This window comes from Rana temporaria, chromosome 5 (genome assembly GCF_905171775.1).
Source record: "Rana temporaria chromosome 5, aRanTem1.1, whole genome shotgun sequence".
Classification (NCBI taxonomy): domain Eukaryota; kingdom Metazoa; phylum Chordata; class Amphibia; order Anura; family Ranidae; genus Rana; species Rana temporaria.
The window spans coordinates 101,689,935-101,716,456 of record NC_053493.1 but is presented as its reverse complement, the minus strand read 5'-3'; the positions used below and the strand labels follow the sequence as shown (position 1 = coordinate 101,716,456).

The 26,522-nt window shown below is 42.5% G+C and overlaps 1 protein-coding gene across 1 annotated transcript in view; it reads right to left on the bottom strand.

The window, feature by feature from the left end:
* Positions 1 to 26,522, bottom strand: part of OXNAD1 (oxidoreductase NAD binding domain containing 1) — a 119,159-nt gene that overhangs the window by 53,042 nt on the left and 39,595 nt on the right. The window contains exons 5-6 of the mRNA XM_040352953.1: positions 20,756 to 20,862; positions 3,591 to 3,732 (exon numbers count right to left, since the gene is read on the bottom strand). Coding sequence (XP_040208887.1) covers positions 3,591 to 3,732; positions 20,756 to 20,862 — 249 coding nt within the window. The remainder of the gene's footprint in view (positions 1 to 3,590; positions 3,733 to 20,755; positions 20,863 to 26,522) is intronic.

Sequence of the window (26,522 nt, the reverse complement as noted above, 5' to 3'; positions counted from 1 at the left end):
ATCTACAGGTTGCATGTTTTAAGTTACAGAGGAGCTAGAATTATTGCTCTCACTCTACCAATCGCGGCGATACCTCACATGTGTGGTTTGAACACCGTTTACATATGCGGGCGCTGCTCACGTATGTGTTCGCTTCTGCGCGCAAGCTCGTCGGGACAGGGTGAGTTTTCTGGCTCCTAACTTTTTTAGCTGGCTAATAGATTCCAAGCAAATTTGTCAAACCCTGACTTACACCAGTGCTGGTGGTAATAATGCGCTCGCTGACACCAGTGCTGGTGGTAATAATGCGCTCGCTGACACCAGTGCTGGTGGTAATAATGCGCTCGCTGACACCAGTGCTGGGGGTTAATAATGTGTTCGCTGACACCAGTACTGTTGTTTTTGAAGTTTGAAAGTTTGCATGCGGCCCCCCATGGCATATGAAAACTTGTCTTGTGGCCCTCAGGTAATTTGAGTTTGAGACCCCTGCTCTACACAGTTAAAGGGAGTGGTTTGGTTTGTACTACCAAAGAAACAACCCATTCCTAGCCACTAAAAGAAAATAAAACACAATGAGAACAGGAATGATGATAACTAAAATATATGCTATAATCTACTATGTTATAGTGATTGTAAATGCATTTTTCTTTTTTAATTAACAGAGCGTTCCAAACTACTATTTCTCGGGTCCCCCACCAGCGCTTCTAGCTCCTCCTTTTTGGCGATTTCCCCCATAGGAAGCTGCTTTCTATGGGGGAATTCATGTGGGTTTACTACCGAGCTGCGCTGTCTTCATCTATAGACACAGACAGTGGGGCTTGGCCCGACCCCCCACTCCGGCATCACTGGCTTTGATTGACAGCAGCAGGTACCACTGGCTTCCACTGCCTCAGCAAGGGCTATGAGACAAGGGGTAAGGGGAGAGAGTTGCTGCAGATGGGCACAGGACTGGACTGAATCAGGGCTCATGTAAGTATGTGGGGTGGGGTGAGGGGGATACTACTTGCAAGGAATACACTAAAGCACAAAATGTTTAGGCTTTATAACCACTTTGAGAAGGCACTCTTTCCTGTAGCACAGGGACTTTTTGAAGGGTGCAGAGTCACTCCCTACTTCCTCCTTGGGTAAATTAAAATTACTTGTAATAAAATTTACTTAAATTCCGGGACACCTGATGCTGTAAACTGGGGGCTGTAAGGGGACAAAACCACAATCTTAATGCCTACCTAAAGCACAAAACTTGTAAACGGGCAATATTAATTCTTGTAGCAAGTGTACGTACAAAATTGAACACAACAGAATAAATTACTTTGGTCCATAATGCCCTTTTATGAACAGATTGTAACAAACAAAGAACATACATTCAAAGGGTAGTAAAATCAAGCATAGAGCCCATATTTTGAGTGCATATAAGAATGACAGAATCCAGTCCACAGTAAAGGATATAACAGGGTTTATAAGACCCCTTTCACACTGAAACGTTTTTACAGCGCTTTAGCGTTAAAAATAGCGCTATTAAAACACTCATAAAACGCTCTCCATGCATCTCAATGGACCCTTTCACACTGAGTCCTGCAAGCAGCATCTTTGGAGCAGCTTTTAGGTGCTGAAAAAAACACTCCAAAAATGCCCCTCTCCATTGAAATGAATTGAAAGCGCTGTAAAAACGCCTTACCCTTTCACACTGAGGCACTTCAAAAACGCCCTAAAACGTTAGGGTCTTAGCGCTGCTTTACCAGCGTTTTCCTGGGCGCTGACAGTGTGAAAGGGCTCCGAAAGAACTCAGGCTTTCACATTGGGATTGCAGATGAGGCCTCTTTCAGGCGCTTTACAAGCTTTTTTAAACACCAAAGCGCCTGAAAAACGCTTGAATAACACCCGAAAAACAGGTGATGTTTCTCATAAGCAATGTCTACCTAGCACCAAAACCCATGCCTCAAGAGGGAAAGGGAGGGGGCATATTAAAGACCTATTTAAGTCAACAATGGGGTTGGGGGGGGGGGTGTTGGAGACCCATTTAACTTAACAGAGGGGTGGGATGTTGAAGACCCATTTAAGCTTAACTGTTATTTTAATAAAAATAAGCTTTTGTTTCAAAGTCGTTTTGTCAGTCCGAATGCAAAATTGAGAATTTATCTTAAAAAATCAGAGAACACAATCAGGGAAAATACTGGAGCTGCACTCCCGGGTCTCTGCCTCATCATTGGTTGAGCGACAGCAGTATTGGCTCCCGCTGCTGTCAATCACAGCTAGAAAGGAGGGAGCAGGGGGTGAGGCTGTGCCCCGTTCTGTGTGTCTTATAGACAAACATAGTGAGTCTCGGGTGCGAGCATGCGCGGCTGTCCCCATAGTAAGTGGCTTGATATGGGGGCACTGGGAGAAAAGGAGGAGCTGGGGGAGCAGAGAAGAGGAGGTTTGGGGTTACTCTGTGAAAAACCATTGCACAGAGCAGGTAAGTGTAAGATGTTTATTATTAAAAAAAAATAAAAGTTTAATATCACTTTCATCAGGAATAGCAACTCTTTCATCAGGAATAGTCTATCAGTGCACAGCAACAGAAAAAAATACCTTTTTTTTATAATGCAGTGCACCACAGCATGTGTTGTGCTGCAGTACGAGTCTGTTGGCACTTACTGTACTAATGTATTGGGGTTCCATACCAAATAAATGGCCCCACAGGTACCATTGTTACCATTGCCCTATTCCTAATGACCACCTCCCCATACTAACTGCAAAAGCCTTCAATATAATTGGGTGTTGCTTAGTCATAGCAGGATTACAAGTAGACAGCTTTTGCATTCAGGCCTATGAAGAATTTAGAAAACCTAGCACTCTGCCACCTAACATTGCACCTTCTCGTCACCCAGCACCTCTGACTTTGAACCTTTCTAAATCCCAGCACCCATACCACTGCACTGTGATTCTGAACCTTCCTTCAGCACCCCTGAGAATGTATCCCAGCACCCAGCCACTGCATCTTTCTTCCAGCTAGCGACTCTGCCACTGCATACTACAACACTGCTCCCCCTTGTAAACTTTGAGGGACAGGAGAGAGGCAGAGCCTGAAGTTTCTGCACTATTCTGCCTACTATCTTCCTCCTCCCTAATGAAGCCTGAAAAGGCAAACCAGTCATCCGTCCCCTGGGGGCACTGTGCACATTGTGTGCGTTTCCAGGGGAAGGAAATTCAAAGGCTAAAGAGTAGAGAGAAACCAAACACTGAACCTTTCTACCACCTCCATTACTATGGAAACCTTCCATTGCGGCAGCCATTTACTAAAAGCCCAATATCAAAGTTCATTATTTCTTTTACTTTCAAGATAAACGTTTTATGTTAAAATAAGACACTGATATTAATCATTCCTCTCTCCTAAACTAATGAAACTTACATATTATTATTTTGAACAAGCAAACACTATACCGGCCGAAAGCAAAGGGGGAAACTAAAACTCCAATTTATTTCCTGTATTCTTCTTACATTAGGCATTGGATATCTGTGTAGTAATCATCAAAACACCTGGCAAATGTTTAATAATCACATCACATTTTATATGGAACATATGGTTTTTTTTCTGCCACTACCCACACTGGGCTGGGGCACTGCAGTATTACCTGTGTGTGAATCCAGTGAGCAGGCGGATGTAAATTATACTTCACTGCAAGCTCCAGTACCCCTTCTTTTTCCAGAAGTCCTGGACTTGAGCAAATGGAGAAACCCCCAACTTTAGGTACTCCAGGAATAAAGAAATCTACCCTGCAAAAAAAATTAAATACCGGTATTACAAACTTTAATAGTTTCCAATTTAGAAAACATGCAGTTTACATTCTGTCTTTACAGTATATCTTACTATAAACTAAATACTGTTACACAATGTCATCAGTAAGGATGAGCTCAGGCGTGTTCGCAACTTCACGTGCCCGCCAAGAAGCTGACACTCTGCATCGCTTATCACAGGCAGTGGGACATTTCCAGATCCGCGGCTGCACAGATCGGGAAAAGTCTCACTACCTGTGATTAGCGTTGTGGAGTGCGAGCTTCCTGGCGGGTGCGGCACGTGGAGTTGCGAATATGTTTCTCTTGGCCAAAGTTACCTTTATAAAACAAGGCAAGGAAAATGTAGAAGTAGACTATGGCGACGCAGCAGAATAGTTTTGAAACAACTTTATCAGCTTCTCTGTCACTTACTGATGCTCCAAAACAAGCACGCACACTAAATTCTAAGTGCAAAAGAGTTGTAAACAACCAATCGCATTTCAGCTTTCATTGGTGTAGAGCAGTCAGAACCATAGCAGATGATTGGTTACTATGGGTTATCATATAGTACTTTGCTCTATTTATAAACTATAGGTGGAAAAGAGATTCATGCAATTTCAATATATTATATTGTACTGCAAACCAGCTTTTGTATTGGGGAAATCAGCATTTGCACTCTATGCCCATTTAACATTCCTGACTCCATTACACTGACTGTCAAATAACCTGAACTTTCAATGGCAAGGAAAGCCAGGCTTAAATCCAAAAAGTCAACACATTCCTAACATAATAAAAGAAACAAAGCACACCATAAAATTTTATTTTACAGCTGGATTTAAGCTAGCTACATTTACTTTAATTGTATGTTAATGAGAAACATGTGGCGCACACATCGATTAACAAGCTAAAATACAATGACGCAAAACAGGCTTTTCAAATGTCTTGGCATGAGTAAAACGAAAAATATAGAAATATAAAAGTTGTTTTCTTTGTTTAACAAAAACAATGATCATAAAATGTTACAGAATCATTTAAAAAGAAACAGAATGGAATCTTACAATTGACAGTAAGTTCTATAAATAGCCGTATTACATGAAGGCATTGTTTTTCTTAATTAATTGAATCTACAGACTCATTATCAGACCTGACCTCAGAACGTCCTTGGATCTGATCATTTTCATGACCCAAATTAGAAAATTAGGTGAGTTTTCTAATCTTTTTGTAATACTTTTTTTTTTTTACACTGCGATATATTCCGAACATAGAACATATTTGCGAAAGTCAGCTAGAGATTTGTACTATTATTATTCTCGACAGCTCTCTGCATGCTAACATATTGTTCTGGTCATGAATTAGTAAAACTAGACAATAGCACCCTCTAATGTTTAATCACTTAAACTGGTGTTTCTCAACCTTTTTCCAGTCAATGCACCCTTTAAAATAAATGCACAAATCTCGAAGCACTAGAGATAGAGAATAAATCATTAGAGATTATAGATTTATGAAACGCAAATTCACTTTTGCACACCGATACTAACCAGCATTCCAGCGTTTGTTCTCCCTACTTTTCTCTCCACCACGCATCTAACTTGGCCTAAGTGCTGACAGATAGAGGCGGGGGGGGGGGGGGGGTCAAACAAGGATTCTGTACAGATGCCAGACATCCTCTTTATCAACCGATGTCAGGAATTGTTGGGACAATGGGGGCTGGCCCACGCAGTGCACAAAGTTGTAATGTTGCATGATGAAAACCTGTGGCCTTGCATAACAAAAAGGCAGACATGATCTACCTGTTGGCTTGTAAACAATTTTGGGCAATTTTTAGGCATTTTGGCATGGCACCCCTAAAGAACTCAGATAGCACCCTGGTAGAAAAAGGCTGATTACTACTGAAAAACTGTATGATAAAATACAATGCCTGCATACAGTAATAAAGCAGGATGAATACATTTCTCTGTAAGCATAAACTAGATTACTAAAGATATACAAAATAAAAATAACAGAAGATATTGTATATTAGAAGATTTTAAGCAGCCTATAAGGGCCCTTTCACACGAGCAGACGAACGAACCGTTTTTTACAAGTCCGCTTCCCTATGGGATTGCAGACGTTAGCGGATGATGCATCCACTAACGTCCGCAAAGATCCGCCTCCGCAAAGATCCGCTTTTTCAGATGGAAGAAAACCCTATTTTTCTTCCGTCTGGCGGAACGGATCGGATGAATACGGACACACGGTCCGTATTCATCCGATTCCCCCTAAGGGGAGAGCGGAAGAAAGACAGGGCGGTCTCTGCACATTGTGCGGGGACCGCCCTGTCCGCCGACAGCGGGGATTTACGGATGATCCCCGCTGAGCAGACGGACACACACGGGGCGGATCAATACGGATCCGCTCCGTGTGAAAGAGCCCTAAATCTCTTCTGCCACTTTCTACGATCATTGCAGCTCAAAAGGGAGCTGAAGCGGTTCTGGCATCCACTGCCAGCAGTGCTCTCACTCTCTGATTGGGATGAAGGGATTCAATTTACAAATCGGAAAGATGGAGTGACCACTACCCACTGTGCTGGTGACTGATGGCTTTTACAGATTAAATACGGCTGCTCTTTAACCACTTTTGTACTAATGTACATTTAGTAACGGGGGATTGGTGAGCCTTATTCACCAAGTGCCGTTTATGAGCGGCACGGAATACAGGTGATTGTTGTGTATAGCTGGGTGTGCATACAAACACTGTAACAAGCCAATCTAAGCGTCTGGGTACCATGGGATCGCTGTGACTGATCATCACATCTATTACATGATTTAATTACAATTCTGATCCCTCCCTTTAAAACAGGGGATAGGGACAGACTGAGCATTTGGTAATGTGCAGCTGCTGATCATTTCATTCTGTTGCAGTGACAGGCAGATCTTTGTTCAACCCTTTCCAGCCTCCCCCTCCAAACCACCTCTCCTACACATGCTAGCTATAATGCTGTCTCCATGTGACCTGTTAAATAATACCTCACCTCCATTATCATGTCTATCTGAACATTACCTCTTCACCTCCATCCTGCCACTGTACACAATCAGCACTTTAATACCTTCAGTGCCCTCTTCCTCTGTGTGCAACCTGTACATTAATGTATCAAGTGGACCATTCTCAGGCTCCGTGTTTAACCCCTTCAGTACCAGCAAAAAATAGATCACCTTGGGGTGTTCTCTTTCCAAAAATGTGTCATTTTGGGGGCTTTGATATTTTTCTAGCATTTTTATTTCCCTCAGAAAGGTAAAAGAATTTAAAAAAATGAAAAAAACGATAGTTACTAAACACCACCAAAAGAAAGCTCTGTCCAAAAAAAAAAAAATAATAATAATATATATACATATATATATACACACACACACACACACACACACACATACAGTTGTACTCATAAGTTGACATACCCTGGCAGAATTTATGATTCTTTGGCCATTTTCAGAGAATAGGAATGACAACACAAAAACTTTTCTTTCACTGATGGTTAGTATTTGGCTGAAGCCATTTATTATGAATCAACTGTGTTTAATCTTTTTAAATCATAATGACAACACAAACTACCAAAATGACCCTGATCAAACGTTTACATACCCCAGTTCTTAATACCGTGTATTGCCCCTTTAACACCAATGACCGCGCAAAGTCATTTGTGGATGAGGCTCTTTATCTTCTCAGATGGTAAAGCTGCCCATTCCTCTTGAAAAAAGCCTCTAGTTCCTGGAAATTCTTGGGCATGAACTGCACGTTTGAGATCTCCCCAGAGTGGCTCAAGGATATTGAGGTCAGGAGACTGAGATGGCCACTCCAGAACCTTCACTTAATTCTGTTGCAGTCAATGACAGGTCGACTTGACCTTGTGTTTTGGATCATTGTCATGTTGGAATGTCCAAGTAGGTCCTATGCGCAGCTTCCTGGCTGATGAATGCAAATGTTCCTCCAGTATTTTTTGATAACATACTGCAATCATCTTGCCATGAATTTTGACCAAATTTCCTGTGCCTTTGTAGCTCACACATCCCCAAAACATCAGCGATCCACCTTTGTGTTTCACAGTAGGGATGGTGTACCTTTCATCGTAGGTCTTGTTGACTCCTCTCCAAATGTAGTGTTTACGGTTCTGGACAAAAAGCAAAATTTTGGTCTTATCACTCCAAATGACTTTGTGCCAGAAGGTTTGAGACTAGTCTTTGTGCCATTTGGCATATTGTAAGTGAAATACTATGCAAATGCCACAAAGTAATGGCTTTCTTCTGGCGACTCGACCATGCAGCCCATCTTTCTTCAAGTGCCACCTTATTGTGCATCTTGAAACAGCCACACCACATGTTTTCAGAGTCCCATATTTCACCTGAAGTGGTTTGTGGGTTTTTCTTTGCATCCCGAACAATTTTTCTGGCCGTTGTGGCTGAAATTTTAGTTGGTCTACCTGACCGTGGTTTGGTTTCAACAGAACGCCTCATTTTCCACTTCATGATTAGAGTTTGAACACTGCTGATTGGCATTCTCAATTCCTTGGATATCTTTTTATATCCCTTTCCTGTTTTATACAGTTCAACTACCTTTTCCCACAGATCCTTTGACAATTCTTTTGCTTTCCCCATGACTCAGAATCTGGAAACCTCAGTTCAGCACTGGATGAAAGATGCAAGGGTCTGTCAGGAGTCCAGAAACGCATTGACCTTTTAGTAGTAGTTTCTGTTGTAATTATGAGTAAACACAGTTGACTGATATTAAATGGCTTCAGCCAAACACTAACCATGAGTGAAAGAAAAGTTTTTGTGTTATTCATATTCTCGAAAAAATGGTTAAATGATGCCAGGGTATGTAAACTTTCGAGCACAACTGTGTGTGTATATATATATTTAAAACTCATTTGGGTACAGTGTTGGATGATGGATAATTATCGGACAAAGTGTCACAGCGGCCTGGTAATGAATGAAGGGGTTAAAAAGGCTGGTACTTAACCACTTAACGACCGCCCACTGCATAGATACGTCGGCACTTTAAAGATGAATATCTCGGTAACAGCAGCCACAACCGAGGTATCCATCTTTTCAGTGGGCAGTCCTGTTTACGATAATAGTGGTCTCTGTGGCGGATTCCCCACGAGATCACTGTTATTGGCGGCGGGAGAGGGCACCCCCCTCCCGCCGCTCTCTGCAGCTTACCGGAGCCGTCGGTAGCAGTGGAGTCAATCGGGTCCTTCACCTTCCTTCATATGGATACGAGTGAGGGGAAGATGACACCCACCCATCTCCAGGTCGGAAGCGACGTCAAAATGTCACTTCCGCCCATACCTCTTAAAGGGACATTTTTTGTCATTTTTTCAAATGACAATTTTTTTTATCTCATATTAGTCCAAATATGAGATCTGAGGTCTTTTTGACCCCCGATCTCATATTTAAGAGGACCTGTCATGCTTTTTTCAATTACAAGGGATGTTTACATTCCTTGTAATAGGAATAAAAGTGACCCAATATTTTTTTTATAAAATCAATAAAATAAAGTAAAATACATTTTTTTTTTTTAAATCGCCCCGTCCCGACAAGCTTTGAGGTATCGCCGTGATCGTTAGAGCGAGAGCAATAATTCTAGCCCTAGACCTCCTCTGTAACTCAAAACATGCAACCTGTAGAATTTTTTAAACATCACCTATGGAGATTTTTACGGGTAAAAGTTTGACGCCATTCCACGAGTGGGCGAAATTTTGAAGCGTGACATGTTGGGTATCATTTTACTCGGCGTAACATTATCTTTCACAATGTAAAAAAAATTGGGCTAACTTTACCATTGTCTTATTTTTTAATTAAAAAAAGTGTTTTTCTTTCCCCAAAAAAAGTGCGCTTGTAAGACCGCTGCGCAAATATGATGTGACAAGAAGCATTGCAATGACCGCCATTTTATTCTCTAGGGTGTTAGAAAAAAATGTATAATGTTTGGGGGTTCTAAGTAATTTCCTAGCAATAAAACTTGTTTTTAACTTATAAGCACAGAGTCTGAAAAACAGGCTCAGTCCTTGAGTGGTTAAAGTATAACAAAAGGCAAAACCTTTTTTCTTAGTTCTGAACAGAGAGTAGTTAGATTAGACCACCTATAGTCTTAGGTTTTTATTTTTGTTTGAACTGAATTCTGAAAAGAATAGCCAAAAAAGGCAAGCAGAGAACAAATGACTTGAAATGATTTCAGGGATTGCCTGTGTAAACTTAAGGTCTATGGACCTCAACTCGCATGAAAGTCAGACCAAAGTAGTACAGGGACTACTTTAAAGTAAGAACAACTTGAAGTTGCAGATATATGAATGGTTATCATTGGAAACCATGGGGAACGACTTGTCATGCAACTTTGCAGTCCCAAGTCGCAGGACAAGTGCCACAAGTGTGAAAGGGGCCTTACTGACTTACCATGCCTTGTTCTTACCTGCCTTCTGTGTCTCTGTGTGTGAGTAGCCATTTTGGTAGTTCCTGGGTTTGCATACTCGTGCCAGAGTCTCCAGCGGGGAGAACAATGAGCCACACAACCAGGAAGTCTCCAAATCCCACCCAAATCACCTGAGACTGGCAGTTAAGAGGCAGCAGTGCCTTAGATCTCACACTGCAGGCACACGAGTGCCTGGGCACCCTTACACCCCAGGATGTGCGCTGTTATTTTTCCTTGCAGACAAAAGATACCTTTGCAGGGTACTGCTTAGTTACAGATAACAATCCTATATACTATGATCCCTATAGCAAGCACATTTTCACTTTTTGAGTTCAGTTCTGCTTTAATGTTTGCTCAATATTTGGTCTGAATGACATAATATGCTTCTGTGAGATACTGTTGGCCTTCTCCCATGCACCTAAATAGCCATTTAACTGGGAAATAATATATTATATATATATATCTTTTTTTTTAAATGGGCTTTCGTCTGAGCAGTAGTTTTGCTCCCAGTACCATCATGATGTCAGGGCAGCTGTGTAATGATATCACCGGGTTAGCTGCAATACCATCATCATATATTTTTTTTAGGAGCTGTTTACATAAATCCTACACAAGGAAAGGCTGGTAATGACATCTAGTTATACCAGAGGTCTCTGTAAATAAAGCAATCTGTAAAGCCCCCAAATTGCTTCTTTGGTTAGTAAATTGGCTACAAGCTACAGTTACACCTCTGGTAAACATTAGACCATTCATTGTTGTCTTCCTGGGTGTTTAACGCTTCATCTAGGCAGAAAACTTCCCAAACTGAGACTATCAGGGCTTTTGTGCTTCAAATTTCATGACAAAATACATAATAAAAGTCAAGCAATAAATATATAAAGAACAACATGCAAACAACGCTTGCACCAGTTGTTTTTTTTTTTTTTTCTTGTTTTTTTTTTAACAGAACAGCTGTGAAACAATGCACATACAAATCACTTCCTTTATTAGCATTTGCTAAGCTGAACATGTGAGAAAATCAGTGAAGATTTGCACAAGTGAATTTTTACATTAGCATTAGACATTAGCTTTCTTAGTAAAATACACATACTGATATAATTGTATAGACAGGTTTACGGACTAAGAAGGTTCAAACAACCAAAAAATATACATGTATTTTTAAATATATGAATCAAACATCATTGATAAAGGGATTTCGCCCCCGTTTACACCTGAGCGATATGAAGTGCTATTCCAGAAGCTTCAACACCCAACATGAAGATTCTCATTATATTCAATGGTGTCCATTCACATCTGGGAGATGTGTCACTTGTACATGACCTTCTTTGGTGTAGAATTGCATGTTTTATTATATACTTTAATGGGAGTGCCTGAAAAACCCAAGTTCTCCTCCTCCTAGTAACTAGCTTTCCATTGGCTAAAACAAAACTGCTTAAGCTTGAAAGACGCTCAAGTGTGAATAGGGGCTTAGGCCCTTTTCACACTACAAAATAAATCCGTTTTAATAATCCGTTTTAAAATTCGTCAGATAATGTTAAAAAACGGAAGTTATACGTCCTTTATAAAATATCATTAAAGTCTATGGGATTTTTTTATGTTCCGTAAAGATCCGTAATAGTCCGTTATAACATACGGACGTTAGTTATAACGGAATATGTGACGGGTCTTGCACTATTTTTTGTAAATTATTTGTCCGTTGCAAGTAACGGATATATTAACGTCCGTTATATTTTAACATTGAAGTCTATGGCACATGGACGTTAGTAAATGTCTCCGTAAATGTCCGTTATGTTAACGGACGTTAATTTTACTGAGCATGGATATTCAGGGGAACCCCGCTGTCAATTTAAAACAAAAATGACGTGCGGTTCCCGGTAAATATCCATAACCAGACCCTTCAGGTCTGGTATGGATATTCAGGGGAACCCCGCCGTCAATTTAAAACAAAAATGACGTGCGGTTCCCCCTAAATATCCATAACCAGACCCATTATCCGAGCACGTTGACCTGGCCGGCCGCAGAAAAGAGGGGGGGACAGAGTGCGGCCCCCCCTCTCTCCTGAACCGCACCAGGCCACATGCCCTCAACATGGGGAGGATGTCCCCATGTTGATGGGGACAAGGGTCTCATCCCCACAACCCTTGCCCGGTGGTTGTGGGGGTATGCGGGCGGGAGGTTTATCAGAATCTGGAAGACCCCTTTAACAAAGGGGACCCCCAGATCCTGACCCCCCCCTGTGTGAAATGGTAATGGGGTACACTGTACCTCTACCATTTCACGAAGGAAGTAAAAAGTATTGTAAAAAAACACACTGACACAAAAGAATAAAGTCCTTTATTAAAAAAAAAAAAAAAAACTCCAGCGCTGAAAAATCCACTCGTTCCCGGCTTCCTGCGTTGTCCTGATCCAGCGACGGGTGCGGGTGATCTCCCGCGATGAGAAGATCCAGCGTCGGGTGATCTCCGCTCCGGCGATGTGGAGATCCATCCATCTGGCGCAGCAGCATCCCGGACCTCCTCTCACCGCTGGGCACAGCCCAGCGAATGAGCGGCTGAAGCGGTGACATTTCTTATATAGAGGAGGCAGAGCCACCCGTCACGTGACCCTGCCCCCTCTGACGTACCTCTGCTACGTCACTGGGGAAGACCATGAAGAGGAAAGGTCTTCCCTCTTCTTGGTCTTCCCCAGTGACGTAGCAGAGGTACGTCAGAGGGGGCAGGGTCACGTGACGGGTGGCTCTGCCTCCTCTATATAAGAAATGTCACAGCTTCAGCCGCTCATTCGCTGGGCTGTGCCCAGCGGTGAGAGGAGGTCCGGGATGCTGCTGCGCCGGATGGATGGATCTTCACATCGCCGGAGCGGAGATCACCCGACGCTGGATCTTCTCATCGCGGGAGATCACCCGCACCCGTCGCAGGATCAGGACAACGCTGGAAGCCGGGAACGAGTGGATTTTTCAGCGCTGGAGTTTTTTTTTTTTTTTTTTTAATAAAGGACTTTATTCTTTTGTGTCAGTGTGTTTTTTTACAATACTTTTTACTTCCTTCGTGAAATGGTAGAGGTACAGTGTACCCCATTACCATTTCACACAGGGGGGGGGTCAGGATCTGGGGGTCCCCTTTGTTAAAGGGGTCTTCCAGATTCTGATAAACCTCCCGCCCGCATACCCCCACAACCACCGGGCAAGGGTTGTGGGGATGAGACCCTTGTCCCCATCAACATGGGGACATCCTCCCCATGTTGAGGGCATGTGGCCTGGTGCGGTTCAGGAGAGAGGGGGGGCCGCACTCTGTCCCCCCCTCTTTTCTGCGGCCGGCCAGGTCCACATGCTTGGATAATGGGTCTGGTTATGGATATTTAGGGGGAACCGCACGTCATTTTTGTTTTAAATTGACGGCGGGGTTCCCCTGAATATCCATACCAGACCTGAAGGGTCTGGTTATGGATATTTACCGGGAACCGCACGTCACTTTTGTTTTAAATTGACGGCGGGGTTCCCCTGAATATCCATACCAGACCTGAAGGGTCTGGTTATGGATATTTACCGGGAACCGCACGTCATTTTTGTTAAATTGACGGCGGGGTTCCCCTGAATATCCATGCGACTTCTGGAGCTGGACTTCAAGAAAGGGTGAAATGTTTTTATTAACGGACGTTAGAAAGGAATGATATAACGGATGTATACGGATATATACGGATAAACATTATCCGTTTTCAATAAAGGAAGAATGGTAAAATATTTATCCGTATGTATCCGTTATTAAATCCGTTAATAAACGTCCGTTAATAGGTGTAATACGGATATTATAAAACGGACATACAATCCATAGTGTGAAAGAAGCCTTAGAGCAAAGCTAATAATTGAGCAGATAGGACCTGCTCAGAGGCGGCTCTCTAAGTAGGTGGCCGCTTAAGGCCTCTCACTCACAGGGGCCTCACGGCCGCATAATTTGCCTCTGCTCGATTACTGGACTGACCAACAGGCTTCAGGTGCCATCTGCAAAAGCTGTGCAGGCATCCATAGGGCACACTGGGTGGGCCACAAGTCCATGTGGGGCCCTAAAGCAGCTGAGCTGCCCCTTCTGCCTCTCTACGTCTGGCAGGCTGCCTATTTGGGTCAGGAGTCGGGCCAGGCGGCGGAAACTATCCCTGCCCTATGACTGTCTGTGAAGGGGAAGGAGGAGCTCCAGTTGATGGATCCCAACATCCCATCCCAGCGCCTGCTGCAGTCTGGCCGACCACCCAGAGAGAAAGTAAGTGCCCAGCCGTGCCGTCCTTCTGTGTGCCTGGATAGGAGAGCGGTGGGACAGCTGCATATGGAGAAATGGATCTTTCCATATTCCTCCTGCAGCCACTTAAAGACTACTTCTTCTGCGGGCGTTCATTGGCTGCAGAAAGAATCCCAGTCTGGGCCTGGTGGGCAAGTTGAGCAGCGAGGCTTGCAAGGATCGATAGTCTTGGAGAGAGAAGAGCTCTATAGACCTCCCAGGACTGGAGGACAGGCTGACTGGGGCCGGAAAACGAGGATGGGTGGAAGGTAAAGGTGACCAGGGACCACTCCATCTCACAGCAAACAGATCCTCTGGAAGGAGCAGGACACTGTCCCCACCGAGAACAAGAATGGACCCTGCTTGCTGCTGGTCATCATGAACATCCTGATGGCATGGACAGCACCGTACCAAGCATCGCACACAGCTTCCCACAGACAGGCACTGCAGACTGGGACATGGTACACAGGAGACAGGGCTAGAGATCTGTCTCTCCCCCTCCCTCCCTCTCTCCATCTCCCCCCTCACTCTCCCCCTTCCTCTCTCTCCCCCTCACACTCCCTTCCTCACTCACTCTCCCTCTCTATGCACTGGGATCCCCCCACTCTCCTTCCTCTGTGGATGTGGGATGATTCAGTGACACTCCCTTCCCATTCTCCCAAGGCACAGGGGAAAATCCTAGAGGGGTTGTCACCTTGCTGGGTCCCAGATGTTGTATTGGCTGCATATGTCTGATGGGTGAGGAGGGTGCCCTGAAAGTGGTGCTGATTGTATGTGTGCTAGATCCACGCATCTTTCTGCAGCCATTTTAACTTGCTTGAATTTTTTTTAGCCATTATGGGCGCGAGTGGGGCCTTGTGTCTAAAGGCCTCACAAAGCCTAAAGCCACCTCTGGACCTGCCTTTGTAGTCAACTATAGAGGAGTTAGTAAGAGCTGTGAAAATGTGGAATAGGCTCCCTCCAGAGGTGGTTCTGGCCAGCTCAGTAGATTGCTTTAAGAAATATTATGTACATTTAGGAAAGAATCTAACTAGGTACTAACAATTATAGGTAAAGTTGATCCAGGGAAAATCTGATTGCCGCTCTGGGATCAAGAAGGATTTTTTTCCCTGCAATAGCAAATTGGATCATGCTTTGCTGGGGTATTTCTCCTTTCTCTGGATCAACTGTGGGTATAGGATTGGGTATAGGGGATTGTATGATATTTTTTATTTAATTTTTATGGTTGAACTGGATGGACTTATTTTTTTTTCAACCTGGCTAACTATGTAACTATAATGGATTTTCACAATCTCTAAAATCAGCATGGCTGATCTTCATTACATGTTTTTAAGTCATCTACTCTCCCTCACCATCTACTTTTTCTATGTCTCCTAAGGCTAGTCATTGATGGGTAGATGCTTCAATGAATATATGTGGGTGCGAAGACACTTACATATTGTTAGCAGTGCCATGACCCACCCAACATCTTCTGCAACAGACTGAAGCAGCAAAATAAATAAATAAGAAAGAGCTGCTTATGTAAAGTTTAATATTTTACTGTAACTGCATAACAGCAATAATCAACATCACATTTCAAGGGCGTGTGCGATCGGTTTTTCATGCCTTGACAAAGAGGTTCTACATGCCCTTGGACAAGTGACATTGGTGACTGCTGTTGTGCAGGAAAAGAACTAAACTTTACAGAGTGCTGGGCTTCTCCCATACTACTTTACAAGTGGCACCACTGCTAGTCCTGCATCCCTAAATCCTAAACGCTCTCTACACAGACACACATACTTAACAACCTTTTGTCCTTTTTGCACAGAAAAAACTTGAGGATGAACAGTAGACCCAAAAACCACCATGTAAAATAAAGAAAAAATAGTTAAAGCGGTTGTATACCCGCAACAATTATTTTTTTTTTTTTACACCTGAAAGGCAAAAGGTATAATGAGCTAGTATGCACTGCATACTAGCTCATTATGAAATACTTATCTGGTCCACGCCCAGGGAGATGTCATCTTGCCTCGGCGTGTCGCCGCTCCAGCGCTCTGATTGGCTGGAGCGGCGATGTCGTCACTCCCGCGCATGTGCGCGGGAGACTTCATTCCGGCAAGGTCCGGGCCTTTAGCCGAGGATCCCCGCTGCGCATGCAAGGGGAATATCTTCTAAACCGTACAGGTTTAGGAGATAGTCTTTATACCTACAGGTAAGGATGAGCTCCAGCGTGTTCGCATAGTACACATGCAGAGCCCGCCAGGAAGTCTGCACGGCACTGCGCTAATCACAGCCAGGGAGACATTATCCTGATGCTCAGCAGCAGAGATTGGGAATGTCGCCCTGCCTGTGATTAGCGCAGCGTGGTGCAGACTTCCTGGCGGGCTCTGCACGTGTACTATGCGAACACACTGGAGCTCATCCTTACCTACAGGTAAGCCTTATTATAAGCTTACCTGTAGGTAAAAGTGGTAGTAGTTTACTAAAGAGTTTACTAATACTTTAGGAAGGGGGACCCAGATCTGAAAAGCGTTGCCACCTTTCACGTGTGATGTCACTGTGACCCAGCTGCAGTCGTTAAAGATATACAGTATGAGTGCAGCGCTAAACAAATTTTAACATCTAAAAATATATACCACAAATCAGTGAAAAGATTTCAAGGAATCATAAAAAAATATTACAAATAACTAAATTCACAAGAAGTGTAAATGTTAATAAATGAGACACAAGAGACCAATCAATTAATGGTATATATTTTTAGATGTTAAAATTAGTTTAGCGCTGCACCCATATATCTTTACACACACTGAGGAGAATTGGGTATGTTAGCAGCTAACTCTTCCTTTGTCCACTAATCGCTGACTCAGCATTTTTATTGAGCTTCATAGCAGCTACTTCTTTTATCTGCACAGCTATTCAAGCTGGTTCTTCCTGATTCATGCCTCTCTGTGCGGTTTCCTGTGTCATCTGGTCACTAAAGGAGCTCTCACTAGCATTTTACACCTGAGTGCTGCTGCCTATTGGGACCCCGGACTTTGCCACCTGATGGTATTTTTTTATTACTACAGTTTTCCATTTGAACATATGTAAGTGCATCATTGTTTATTTTTTTATATATAATGGTTTATTAAATGCTGCACTAAGAGTTTTTCCCATGTTCAGCGTTGAAACCTAGGAAAGTGACCCCTGCTGGATATCCTGCAGATTATTTTTATATATGCCATGTCCATCCGATCTCCTGTGAGTGCAATACTTTATTATTTTTTGCCCGTATGCTGACATGCAAGCTACACTCAACAGTGGCACTCTCTCTCTCCTTTTTTTTTTCCTTTATTTTGCATGAACATTGGTGGGAAGTACCTCAGACCCTACCTGAAGATACTGCAGATGCGGCTGAAATGTGAATCCTTATTATGGACCTTTACATATGTTTATGGACCTTTGAAACCCCATTGGACATTTGCGGATGAACTTTAGACACTAATCGTTATATCTTAGAACCCATCCCTTTTTAAAAAATCTGTACCAGGGTTACTCTCGCTTCTGCCAGGGTGTCCACATGCATCCTTTTTACTGTATCCTTGGTCCATTTAGCATACTAAAAACCACCACGAGCAAGTGGTTACAAAATCTTCTATGGATAAATCAGTCTTATGGTAAAACCTATAAAACTGGCCACATACTTAGCCGAGAATGCATTTTACAAATTCAATGCATGCTTCAGAATTGGATGCATAATCTGCGGCTTCCCAATGTAATACAAATAAATATGTATCTTCAGAATTCCATTGCAACTCATCTGAAAATCCACAGCTTTATGTGTTAAAATGACATTGAATGAGCCCTGAATACCTAGAAATTGTTACATTTCAAAGGCTAAGTGCAGCTTTTGCTTAAAATAGAAATAAAAAAAGGGGGGGGGGGATACAGCAACACTGATGTTATGATCAATGTGCATTTAATACTTATTTACAATCATTCCTCAGGTGTGCACGGAGGTATTAGCTTGCTGTTATGGGGCTGATGGAAGGGCAGCTGAACTATGGCACGCCCCAGGTAGGCACTCTACCATGATAGAAGGTAAAACTAGTAGTAATTTGTAGTGGAAAATCCAGGACCTTGATGTCGTGCCTGTGGCAGCGGAGCCACACACAGCTGCACTAAATTTAAAAAATTACAAAATGATGCAGGTAGAGGCTTCCTGCAATTCAAGAAAGGGTTGGTGGTTTGAGTTTTCAGGATCTTGCTTGCAAATATGGCTCAGGTTAGACCCTAAATGTGAGTGGAACCTGAAACCTGGTCCAAGAATTTAGACTTTTTTACATTCAATGGGCTGAACAGAAAATATACTGACAGCTCAGGTTGCATCCCCCCCTGCGATTCTATTGTGTTCTGACAGGGTGATGGGATGGGACATGACAGGACCCCTCGTACCCGAACACTCAGGACAGTGCTCTCAGCCACTGGTTGATTGACAGGCATTTTACGGTCACGCCCCTTTGACAGAAGCAGACCAGCTTCTGTCAGACCAGCTGCAGTACACAAGGGCCAAATTTTGTCAATTTTTACTATTAAACTGGCCAATATGTGTACAGGGCTTTAGCCTTTAACCTTGACTAAGCTGTAGCAGCATACAGGTTTAAACGGAAGAACTCCAAATTCTGACAAAAGTATATCTGTTGAAATGTGCCCATAGCCTAAATATGAAAATTAGTTCAAACATTCAGTAACTATGTGTCGGTACAGGACTGGTGATCATCCTCTTGCTATATGTACAGCACCATCTAGGGGCTGAAAAATAAAAATGCAGCACATTATGTTGGAAATATGTCGGGTAGTGTAGCGTTTCAAAAATTTGTGTGTAACGATTACATGTAGGAGGAGGAGAAGCCACATATGTATTTTTGATTTTATAATTAGAGTTTATAATTATGCTGTATCTCAGGGACTGTTAAACCTGTGTGGATTCTAAGTCCAGGTTCACACTGGTGCGATGCAAGAACCAGCATCGCATCTGACTTGCAGGCAGTTCACACTACTTCCAACTGCTGCGGGTGTTAATGTAAAGTGAATGACACCCCAAATTGTTTTGCAGATCCCAGTGCAAACTGTGAAATCGGACAAGAATCGGATCGGATTGGTCTGAACACCCATGCGATCTGATTCCAGTGTGGACCAAAATAAGGGTCCTGCACCATTTTGGTGCGAATGCAATGTGATTTCAGCCATACAGTTTGTATGGGTGAATTTGAATTGCACAGACATCGCATGTGATGTGCACAGCTATATGGTGCGTATCACATGCAATGTCTGGCATCGCACTAGTGCAAACCCTAACTAAAGACAGCAAAGATGGGCATATGCTTGGCAATTTTGGTAGTCAATGAAAAAAAAAGCTATTTGCCACCCATGGTCTGCACTATTTCTTGTTTTTAAACAATCAAGCTATTGGAGTCTAATTGCAAATTTGTGGTAGTTTCCATCTATTTCCCCCTCAGTTTTGATCATTTGGTGATTGGGAAACCAAAATATGATACAAAGCTTCCAAAAATGGCAAAAACACACTACTTCACACATATGTTCGCATACACAGGGGGTTGCTGTTTCTCTGAATCAGCACTGGGTTCCAGGAGTTCTGCAGATACAATGACTGGAATAACCAGTTCATCTTTACACCTGATGATTAAAACATGGAGCTTGCGAATGGTGCAATAGATACAAAAGCATTTACAGGCCATTCACAGTGTAAATGGGGAGTTAAAGGGCAATAATCTACAGGCAAACAGGAGGAAGGAGATAAAGGGGTTAATGTACAGATGTGCAGGATAAGGCAGGTAAGAGGTTAATATACAGGTCAGTTTAGAGCCGACACATACTGTAAAAGGGTGATGACTGTAGAAGGGGGTGTGTCAGTGTTTTTGGTAGAGGATACATGTTTTATTATTTTTTTCCTGTGTGCCGTCTGTAATCAGGAACTTCCTTCCATCAATTACTATGTGAGATGAAAGTGAAAGCTGCTGCTAACTACAGCCAGTTAAAACTATGTGTGATTGCTGCGATTGGTCACAGAGATCACATGGTACAATGCCACTCTCATGGGCTCTGTACATTTATTCAGTAAGCTGTCCAGTAAACAGTGCGGTCACATTGTAGTGCTCGTGTGCGCTGTAGAGGGCGCACGCAAGCATGTAAAAAGGAAAGGCCATTTTAAAATGCTCTCCTGCCTGGTTAGCTGCACTGTTCAGCCATTTGTGTACAACTGGCAGACAGTAAGTTAGGCGACAGGTTTTCTTAAAAAAAAACAAAAAAACATAGATCATGAAAAGTGTTCTTACCACTGTCCTGCTTTGAAAGTAAATTCACTGTTTCCTACAGATAGCCGCACTCTTTTTACAGTGGAAGATTCATTGGTAATCCCACAAACTGTTGCCGGAGAAATAACCTGCAAAATGAAGTAAATGAATGCTAAAACAAAAGGTCTAGGAGATAAAGAGCTCAAAAATTAAAATAACCCATTAGTGAATATGTAGAAGACAGGCCATGCATTCTACCTGTACACTTTATTCCTGACATGTAAAACTGAACTGACACTTTTATTTTATATAACAATGACTATGAGGTTTTTAGTGTAACAAGGTACAGGGTGGGTATTCCTATCCCACAAAAATACAATCTTATTTTCTTTTTTTGTGCATATTTTATTCAGGTTGTGCCTCTCTATGCACTCTTTTTAAACATTAGATAATCTGAATAAAACATCCTAAAACTGCAGGAATTAGAAAAATGCATCTAAACTCTATGTGTAATTGTAGTCATTGTTGGATAGAGCTGTTTTCCTTCATTAATACTCCCTAAAGTGTGTGTTACCCCAACATTTCATATTTCTAATATGTTTCTGTGTTACCACAGACTTGTATTAGAAAGTGTCCTGTTCTTTTTTTAATTGCTTCCTTTGTGTGAAATACCTAGTGATCCTGCCAGTCCCCCAATTTCCTATTTCAAACTGACGACCCCAAGGCATGCAAGCACATCCATCCCATTGTGGCAAGTTTGATTCTTTGAATTCTATTTGGGAGCAGAGCCTGCCTGTACAGTGACATCTGTTGACAAACCCCCTGTACTGCTAATCACTGGAAAGATCGATACACTGCGGTTTCTCTGTCTCCTGCAGTGTATGTCTTTCTCTGCAATTTACACAGGACTGTGTCTGTGCTCTGTTCAAGCTGCTCCTTCCACGCCCCCATCGTCACCAGCAGTCTTCACCCCCACAATATATACGGCGCTACTTGCATAAATTAAACTTGCAGTGTTCAGGGGTGCCCTATGTACACAGTGCAGAGTTCAGGAGTGACCTATGTACACAGTGCAAGTTTGAGTAGTGCGCTACATATAGACTGCAGGGTTTAGGGGTGGGGTGCACACAACGTGCAGAGTTCAGCTCTCTTGGCTGTCCACATCTCACTTCCACCCCTCCTCTGACCTCTGCATCATAAAGATTTCCTCTTATCTCACCCACCCAGCCCAGCTCTAGTACCTCATGGCAATGCAGGTGGCTCTGCCCCTCTCTCTCACTTGCAGGGAGATCGTTGGTTGGAGTCTGTGTAACCGGGCACAGTGGAGCTTACCACATATTGCCCCATCCCACACTTCACCTGCCATCTAAATCTTCCCTATCCCTGCCATGAGTGCCGGGCAGGCAGAGATCTGTGAGAGTTTCCACCATGTTTAGCTGAAAACAAGCCTTGTGTGTGAGGACCACATGAAATGGCCAAGAGGGCTGAATTTGGCCCACAGGCCTTGTGTTTAACACGTTGTGTAAACCCATGTAAAGCTATTTATTACCATGGGTGGCTATACGTAGAAGCTATCTATCCTGGGCAAAGAAAAACATCTGCAATTTAAAGAGGTTCTTCACTATGTTTGAAAAAAATAGTCAGCAGATAAAAATACTGTAGCTGCTGATTTTTAACCACTTAAGGACAGCCTAACGCTAATATACGTCGGCAGAATGGCACGGCTGGGCACAGGCACGTACAGGTACCTTGCCCTTTAAGAGCCCAGCCGTGGGTCTCGCACGCCGAAAGCTCCATGACCAAGCAAAACGCCAGTGTCCCGCGATTGGTCACAAGAGCTGGAGAACGGAGAGAGGTGAGTGTAAACACACCTTCCCCGTTCTTCTCTGTGGCAGTGTCACTGATCGTCTGTTCCCTGTTATAGGGAATTAGTAATAATTAGTAAACAGACACCATCACGAAGGTCAAGGAACACACCAGACACGTCAGGGATAAAGTTGTGGAGAAGTTTAAAGCAGGGTTAGGTTATTAAAAAAAGCACTGTATAATCCGTCATCCAAAAATGGAAAGAGTATGCCACAACTCCAAACCTACCAAGACATGGCTGTCCATCTAAACTTACAGGTCGGGCAAGGAGAGCATTAATCAAGAGAAGCAGCCAAGAGGCCCGTAGTAACTCTGGAGGAGCTGTAGAGATCCACAGCTCAGGTGGGAGAATCTGTCCACAGGACAACTATTAGTTGTGCAAAAAATTTATCAGAAAAAACCTGCGGATTATTCTGATCCCAGCGCTCGATGGAAAGAAGGTTAAATGTATAATTGTTTTATGCAGTGGAAAAGCAGCTATTATAATAAAATAGTAACATAAAAACGATGTATTATTAAAAAAATTATTAACAAAACATTAACAGCGCTAGAAAGAGCCTATAAAAGGCTTATGAGACCAATACTCATGTACTGCAATGGTACATTGAGAAAAAAGATTTCTGAGACTATATATATATCGCATAAAAAAATATTATGTAACATGTGTTCCCACTCTTTGTGAGTCCATTAATAATAGTCCGTGTAATTTCTCAGATGTACAGTTCTTTGTTAGGAGTGATCTTCACAGGATAGCTATTTGTCTGCTCAAATGCTGGTAGTGACTCTCTGTGATTTCCCCCTAAGGTTTTGTACTCACCAGAATGTAGTACTTTAAAGGCATTGGATATATCCACTTGTACGCATCGGTTCTCCTCCTCTGGTGTGTGGTGATGATCCGTGTGCTCTTCAATCTCTGCAAAGGTTATAGGTAAGCCTGGACCTCCAGATGGCAGCTCCCTCACGGACTCCTCCACTGAGCCTGAATCAAGGATGGTATCACCTTGGGGGAGTTTTCCCTTCACTTCCTGTCACATAGGCAAAACAGGAAGTGAAAGGAGAGGCTCTTTAGAGGCGCTATTTTTAGCGCTAAAGCTCCTGTAAAGCGCTTCAGTGTGAAAGCAGCCTTGGGGGAGTTTTCCCTTCACTTCCTGTCACATAGGCAAGCAAGTTTGCCTATGTGACAGGAAGTGAAGGGAAAACTCCCCCAAGGCTGCTTTCACACTGAAGCGCTTTACAGGAGCTTTAGCGCTAAAAATAGCGCCTCTAAAGAGCCTCTCCTTTCACTTCCTGTTTTGCCTATGTGACAGGAAGTGAAGGGAAAACTCCCCCAAGGTGATACCATCCTTGATTCAGGCTCAGTGGAGGAGTCAGTGAGGGAGCTGCCATCTGGAGGTCCAGGCTTACCTATAACCTTTGCAGAGATTGAAGAGCACACGGATCATCACCACACACCAGAGGAGGAGAACCGATGCGTACAAGTGGATATATCCAATGCCTTTAAAGTACTACATTCTGGTGAGTACAAAACCTTAGGGGGAAATCACAGAGAGTCACTACCAGCATTTGAGCAGACAAATAGCTATCCTGTGAAGATCACTCCTAACAAAGAACTGTACATCTGAGAAATTACACGGACTATTATTAATGGACTCACAAAGAGTGGGAACACATGTTACATAATATTTTTTTATGCGATATATATATAGTCTCAGAAATCTTTTTTCTCAATGTACCATTGCAGTACATGAGTATTGGTCTCATAAGCCTTTTATAGGCTCTTTCTAGCGCTGTTAATGTTTTGTTAATAATTTTTTTAATAATACATCGTTTTTATATTTTTTTATATTAGTTGTGCACTTTACAAATCTGGTCTTTATGGAAGAGTGGCAAGAAGAAAGCCATTGTTGAAAGAAAGCCATAAGAAGTCCTGTTTGCAGTTTGCCAGAAACTATGTGGGGGACACAGAAAACATGTGGAAGAATGTGCTCTGGTCAGAGGATACTAAAATTGAACTTTCTGCCCTAAAAGCAAACATTAAGTGTGGTGGAAAACTAACACTGCACATCACCCTGAACACACAATCCCCATCCCCATGGGGACGCTGGACAGAGATGATGGGAAGATGGGTGGAGCCAAATATAGGGCAATCTTGGAAGAAAACCTGTTAGAGTCTGCAAAAGACTTAAGACTGGTGTGGAGGTTCACCTTCCAGCAGGACAACAACCCTAAACATACAGCCAGAGCTACAATGGAATGGTTTAGATCAGTGGTCTCCAAACTGCGGCCCTTTGCTTGCCTTTATCCGGCCCTTGGAGCACTGTCACTCCAAATGATACGAGACACAATTCTGCCATCTGACACAGACAATGGAGCACCATTTTTCCCACTGACACCACTAATGGGGCACTTCCTCCCTATGATACCAGCAACGGGGCACTATTCCTCCCCCTAATACCAGATGTTTACACCCACTGATGCCAGGAAAATTTTCACTCCGCTGGCCAAAGTCTGGCCCTCCAAGAGTCTGAAGGACAATAAACTGGCCCTTTGTTTAGAATGTTTGGAGACCCCTGGTTTAGATCAAAGCTTATCCATGTGTTAGAATGGCCCAGTCACAGTCCAGACCTAAATCCAATTGAGTATCTGTGGCAAGACTTGAAAATTACTGCTCACAGATACCATCTGTCCAAAGAATGGACACAAATGTGGTTCTGCAAAGGGGGCTGAATACAAATGCACGCCACACTTATATTTTACATATTAATTTGTAAAACATTTTGAAAACCATTCATTATTTTTCTTACACTTCACAATTATTTGTCACTCTGCGCTGGTCTATCACATAAAATCCCAATGAAATACATTTACGTTTTTGGTTGTAACATTAAAAAATTAGGAACATTTCAAGGGGCATGAATACTTTTTCAAGGCACTTTAATTCGTCTCCCATTTTTTTAAACAAAATGTAACCGTTTTAAAATATCAGACACCGAAAAAAATAAAAAAAGAGAACACAGTTTAAAAAAGCTATATGCATAGCAATAAAAGGGCCTTGTGTGAAGCTCCAGTAATATATACAGTGAATGTCCTACTAAGAGTAACTTTTTATTTTATTAAAACCTCCCCAAATGTGTGCTCTAGCTAGAAGCTCTTCAGAAAAGTAGGTATGTGATGTTAAGAAAAAATAATGAAAAAAAATTACACAATGAATAATAGTGTCATGCCATGAGTGTGCAGCCATGTATACAGAACGGTGGTTGTTGAATTCAGCATAACAATAGCATGAAATGATCATACTATAGCAGAAAAACATGTGGGTGTTTTGTCAATGTGTTTGTATTATATGTCAGGGGAATGGCTGAGTGTGTGTCTTCTTTCATGGACTGTCAGCACATGGAACACGCAAACCAACACACTGATTTCATCACACATGAGTGAAAACATTCAGCTCGTAGGAACAATCACCACCAGGTCTAAACTACACAAAGCACAAATCAAGCACAGCTGTGTGCAATTACATAACCCTTTAGGTATGGGTACCACTGCCATATGTAATAATAGGGAACGCCAGAGATTTATGTATACTACACAAAGTCAAATCCATACAAAGTGTGTAATAAAAGAACATAAAACTTTGTAACAGGACCTCCAGTGACAGACACCAAACCCTGGACCACGTTATGTAATGCAGAACAGGCACCTTCATAAACTGCTTGGATAGAAAGTTATAGAGATTTATATACACAAAAGAATTTATAAAAATTATTCATAATTTCCTGTGGCACAGAACATTTTAGGTTACTTTCGTTCTGTGAGTAGACTTATCACTTGATATACTGAATTAAAAAAAAACACCAACTCTTCTAATTAGAACAAAGTTCAAATAACAATTAATTTGTGTTTGCAAATGCATTTTTTTTACTCTGTTTCAGTATTTTTATCC